The 6128-nt window shown below is 28.7% G+C and overlaps 1 protein-coding gene across 1 annotated transcript; it reads left to right on the plus strand.

The window, feature by feature from the left end:
• The first annotated feature begins 2392 nt into the window (after positions 1-2392).
• On the plus strand, positions 2393-4455 carry LOC108812393 (uncharacterized). The gene is made up of 2 exons (XM_018584646.2): positions 2393-2964; positions 3993-4455. Exons 1-2 carry the CDS (start codon positions 2439-2441, stop codon positions 4241-4243), a joined length of 777 nt encoding a protein of 258 aa, XP_018440148.1. The 5' UTR covers positions 2393-2438; the 3' UTR covers positions 4244-4455.
• The last annotated feature ends 1673 nt before the right edge of the window (positions 4456-6128 follow it).

Below are 6128 nucleotides of genomic sequence, written 5' to 3' on the forward strand. Positions count from 1 at the left end.
ATACTCATAAAAAACATCTGTAATGTATACCTGAATATCCATGTCTAATTGATTATGTTAGCAAATAAAATAATTTGGTTAAGTGGTTTGAATTATTGTCACTAATGGAGTAATTTTATTTAAACACGTGAAATTATTATGGTTAATAAGTAAAATAAATGTAATAGAATTATTATGGTAAATATAATTAATGAAGTACAATATAACTTCTTTAAATTAGTACTCTATAAATTAATATACACTAAAAACTTCTATAAAATAATATAATTTTATAGTCACAAACTGAGTTTTTTTGTTCAATTAGTATATCGATAAATTAGTAATCTCTATAAATTAATAAAAAATTATAGTATTGGTGTAATTCCAACATTATTAATTTATAGATGTTTTATTGTAGTTTTGGAATAGTAAAAAATAAATGTAAAATATGTAATAATATAATTAAATAAAAAATAAACTTATTAGAATTAGTCGAAAAGAGAATGAAAATCTGTAAAAATCTGTTTAAAATTAGGTAAGAATTTTTTGTACTTTAATTTTAATAGAATAGATAAGTATCATGACATTTTCTATATGTTAGTATATATTATTCTAGTCACAAGATAAGCAAAAATAGTATATCTGAACAAAATCATTGAGCTCTATGTTAAATCATCTTATCGTCACTCAAACGTATTATGAAGACCGATTATGATGAATATGATATTAACAGAAAGATTATACGTGACAAGTGAATTCGTCAACGTTAATTAGTTCAAGTAGCAATTAAAGTGAAGAAGGGTCAACGTCCTTCCACCAAACAGTGTCCAAACAATTATGAATCTTCAAAATTTTTGACTCAAATCATCTCATTATTTGGTTTCTCACCACCACTCAATTTTTAATTATATTTTGTTATAGCCACAATTCAAACATTTACGGCCGCAACTTATTCTTTTACTCATCGTGAACGTGTAATATTGGCGTGTTAAAAAGTGTCACTCCATTATCATTTTTGTTTTTATACAATCAATTTACTCACAATTATTTCAAAATACTGTTCCAAAATATTGAGAAAACAAATTGAAGTCAGCTCCCTTAGATATAAAACATCAGATTTTGAAAAAAATTGTCCATTTCAAATTAATAATTCAGCATTCATTTCAATCCATTTTCTTAAATCTGCATCATTATATTTATAAATTTAACATAGATTCATTTGATTTCTACAATAGAAAATTAAAATCAATAACAAATGAGTAACAACAAATCCACCAGTTTTGTCAAAAATTTTATAATCTTTAAATTTGAATTTTCCGTTAAATTATATTTTTCTGTGTCTAATATAGTATTTAAAATCTTATAGTACTATTTTCAGTTTAATTTTGGTAAAATGGAAAAAATATTTGGTTTAGTTTTGGTAAAGTGAAAAAAAATAATATTGGTTAATGAAAATCTTGATATTGTTTTATTATTAATAAGAAATCATTTAAAAATATTAGGGTAAAATGTTAAATTTTTGATTAATAAAATTTACTTAGGAAACTACATTCAATTCAGTTCTAACAATTTTCAAATTAAAATATTTTAAGAGTCTATTAGACATGAATAACACAATATTTTAATAGTTATATTCAAATATTGATTTCATAACAAGGGATTTTTAATTCCTTTAATGCTTAATATACATAGGACAACACCGTATGTAGAGGTCGCGACCCTACCGTCAATTCCAGGACGATGGTATTTTATAGATGGTTCTTAGAAAGAAAATGATATTTTTCCGGACAAGGTTTTGATGGTCTGATGGGGACAAGAAATGTCAGAGCTAGTCTTTCCCTTCTTTATACAGAGGTGGAAGTTATACTTTGGGCAATGGAGTGTATGAGGAACTTACGTCAGTTTTGCAACAGATTTTTTCAATTGGTGAAGATAGTTTTGGAACCAGAAGAATGGTCAGTTTTTGCAAGTTATTTGAGAGATATAAAGACCCTAAAAGAAAATTTCCTCGGTTCTGAGATCATTCATGTACCACGGACGCAAAACTCAAAGAAGAATAATCTAGCACGCAGTGTTAGAAAACAACTGTTTTTCGTCGTTCACATAGACGTGAAGCTACCAGTTTGGTTTATAGAAACAGTATGAGTCTGTTTAAGTTGATGACAAAAAAAAATCCTTTACCGAAACGATTGTAAATCTAAAAGCCAATAACATTAGATTTCAACATATTTCAATTGAGTTATTCTAAATGTAATAACCAATAACACTACATTTTACTATAAAAGTTACAATTATAAATCTATATAATTAAATTTGAATCCACTATTGAATAACAACACGTAAAATTTCACATTTCTGGCAGTTTGACACCCTCTCTCTCCTATAAATAGTCAATCTCTAAACCTCAAAAAACCATTACAATCATTTATCAAATAAATAACATTTCAAAAGAAAAAGCGATGGCACCCTCTCGTTTTCTAAACCTTGTTTTAGTCTTTGTGACCGTGGTCTCCATATTCTCCACATTTGCTGAGGCCAATAGGGGATTTGGATGGGGTTGGGGTGGAGGCTCAAACTATTCAAGCAGTTCAGGTTCAAGCCCGGGCTCAGGATGGGGTTGGGGCTCTAGCCGGAATGGCTCAGGATGGAGTTGGGGTGCTGGCACCAACTATTCAAGTGGTTCAAGTTCGAGCCCTGGATCGGGATGGAGTTGGGGTTGGGGTATGGGCTCCAACCATTCAAGTGGTTCAGGTTCAAGCCCTTGGTCCGGCTCTGGTTGGGGTTGGGGTCCTAAGAACACAAACAGCTCAAGATCTGGCAGCTCCGGTTCAGGCTGGGGATGGGGAGGTCACTCAAAAGGCTATAACGCAACCTACAATGCACCTAGAAAGATCATAGTCGGTGGAGACAGAGAGTGGACATATGGTTTCAATTACTCCGACTGGGCTTCTAAGACTGCCCCCTTCTTTCTCAATGACATACTTGGTGAGTGTTTTCTTATTTTGTTTTCTACAGAATCTCACAAATTGTTCAACAATATATAGTTTTATAGTAGAAGCACATAAAAGCTGATTAATATCTTTATAGATACTATATGTCCAGCATAACATATTAGATGAAAAAGACGTTAGTCAATCTCTTTTATATTATTCAGAATCACTATTGTGAACTATGAAATGGGTCATCAGTAAAATGATTTTTAAAACCTTTAGAGAAGTGAGTTGGTTTATCTAAACATATGCTATATTTTTCATTAAATTAACCGTAAAGAAAATTAGTAATCTACAAAAATATTATTCATTCTTTTTTAAATGAAAACTACGAAATTATTTAGTCTAATTAAAATATGTATGTCAATTAATGATGTTGAATAATAAAAATTTAATAACAAAGTAAATCTTCTATCACTTTATTTAGTTTTATATTATTAACAAAAATAAAAAATCACATTAACCATATAATAAAAAAATTGTTTTCCGTATATATTAATTACTAAAACTGTTAAAAATCCCAAAATAGAAATTTTGTAATCAACCATTTAAAATTTAAAATGATTTAAAATTTTATTATAACAAGATACAAATGATCATAAAACTATATGAGAATGAATTATCATTTCATAGATATACATATTAAAAATATATATTTACTTTTCATATCGTTAAAATAAACTATATACCAAATAAAATAAATAAGTATTTTTTTTTTCAAATTTTAAAGATATGTAACATACTTGAACTGATAAAAATAAATACTTTTATAATTTTCGTTTGATCAAATCATTAAAATAAATTTTACATATCTTTTATTATTATTTAAAAGTACGTAATAATTTCAAAAATTTATTTATTTAACAAGTCTATTAAATTTCACGAAATATAACATGGTCTAGTTTGTATCATATTAGTCCACATTGTTTGTTGTCAAGTTCATAGCTATCATCATATTTTTGACATTGCTAATAATATCAATAAGTTTGACGATAATATTATGATATATTTATCCGATTGCAGTGTTCAAATACAACCCACCAGCACCGTTCACGCACAGCGTCTACTTGTTTTCTAACCCATCGAGCTACGAAAAGTGCAATGTGAAGAAAGGAAAGATGATAGCATCACCGAAGCAAGGTGCTGGGAATGGCTTTGAGCTTGTTCTTACAAAAATGAGGCCTTACTACATCTCGTGCGGTGAGCACGACGGTGCTCATTGCAGCAATGGCACCATGAAGTTTACCGTCATTCCGATCCTCCCCCGTTGGTAACTTGTTTGGTGTTTAAAGCCAAATCCAGAGTCAAAAGCATCAAAGATTAGGTTTTCATTTTGTTGTGTCTTCAAATAACAGATTACCATTATTCACATTTTGTTGGGATTTATTTGTGGTTTTGCTTTGTCTTTTTTTTTTATGAGATCACCCTGGTTTATGTATCCTACCATATTTTCGTGGTAAAAATTAATGGCAAGATTTAATACTTATTCAAAAATGACAAATGATTAAGCGAACCAGAAAATGCGTTAGTAGAATTGAATATGAGAGATTGTAATGTAAACTCAAAAGGTTTATTAAGTTCAAGGTTTCTAATAGATTGTAATGTAAACTCAAAAGGTTCCTGATGTTGAGCTGGTAGAGAAGAATAAATCATCTCTTTTGTCTTACAAATGCAAACCCAAACAGTTGTGCAAAACTTTCCTGAACTTTTCTTTAAGTATATGTTGTTTATTCAATCTCCTGAACCATCTGTTTCCTGTTTTCTATCCTTAAATTAGAGATTTTCTTGTCGGATAAGATTCATTAGGATCTGTTGGAAAATCTATCTGATTTGTGTGTGCTAACTAGATTTGCATGTACCTTTTTCAGATGTTGATGGAAATCTTTGTTTAAGTACTTTACAAGCAAGATCATAAGCCTTGTGGTCCAAAGCTCAGTCACCATTGGCATTGACAACCCTGTCTTGAGATCTTTCAAAAGACACTTTGTAGTTATTTACTTTGGTGACACCCTGATTTTTAGCAAGAAATTGACTTAACATCACTTGAATGCTATGCTAGAAGCAGTTAGGAAAAAATATTTGTTTTCTAACTTTAATGCGTGCTGTGAAATGCTAGAATTTGAAGACTATATAATTCCAAAACAAGAATTTTAATACTTTTATTAGTAAAATATTTTTATGTATGGAATAACAGATTTTCCTTTTACTATATTAAATTTTTAATTTTAATTATTTTTATTTTTTATTTATCAAAAGGATACAAACATCCTTATCAAATAATTCAAAAGTTCTTTGAACAATTAATTCTAAACATTATTTAACTTACATTTATATTATATTAACTGTTGACAAGGAAACTCTATAGCTAATCCAATTATTAGAAGACTATCCATTCGTTGTAAACCATGTCCTTAAACGCAAATCCGAGTTAATTGTGCAAAACATTCCTGAACTCTTCTCTAAATGTATGTTGTTTCTTCAATTTTCTGAACTATATATTGATTGTTTTCTTCCCTTAAGTTAGATATTTTTTTGTGGGAAAAGAACCGTTAGGATTTGTGGGAACTTTTGTATGATTTTTGTGTGTTAACATGAATTTTATGTACTTTTTCTTTATATGGTGATGCAAAATCTTTGTTAAGAGCACCGACAACTGTGCTGCTCTCAAACGAGCTCTCAACATTAAAATTTCAAAATAAATAAAACTAAGATAAGATCTGCGTCTTACGCAGAATGAAATGATTAAATTTGTTATTTTGAAGATAAAAAGACATTAGGTCTATTTAATTTGGATATCAGTATGTTTTGGGTTGGCTGTTTCGGGTTTTAATGTCGTCCAATTATATAACTGCATTTTAAATACTTTATTTTTTTTGTTCGGTTAAATTGAGGTTTTTGATTTTATGGTGATAATCCAATGACTAAAAGTATTTATTTGGTTTGTTATATCAAATCGAGATAATTGTTGATTAAAATAAATAAATTCATAAAAAAACACTTCATTATAATTTGGTTAATAGTCAAATGAACCACTAAAAATCTATTTTTATCAAAATTCGTATACATTTAGAATCCTCGCTTCAGGTGAAATTTAATTATGTATGTATATATATATTTTAAAGCAAAAATATAAAAAAATGGTTGATAAATTCATAAAAG

Source organism: Raphanus sativus, chromosome 6 (genome assembly GCF_000801105.2).
Source record: "Raphanus sativus cultivar WK10039 chromosome 6, ASM80110v3, whole genome shotgun sequence".
NCBI lineage: Eukaryota > Viridiplantae > Streptophyta > Magnoliopsida > Brassicales > Brassicaceae > Raphanus > Raphanus sativus.

Bases quoted from the DNA above. Each gene is read 5' to 3' on its own strand.
- LOC108812393 (XM_018584646.2), top strand. From the start codon at position 2,439: ATGGCACCCTCTCGTTTTCTAAACCTTGTTTTAGTCTTTGTGACCGTG. The intron at 2,965-3,992 runs GTGAGTGTTTTC...ATCCGATTGCAG, and splicing joins CTTTCTCAATGACATACTTG to TGTTCAAATACAACCCACCA.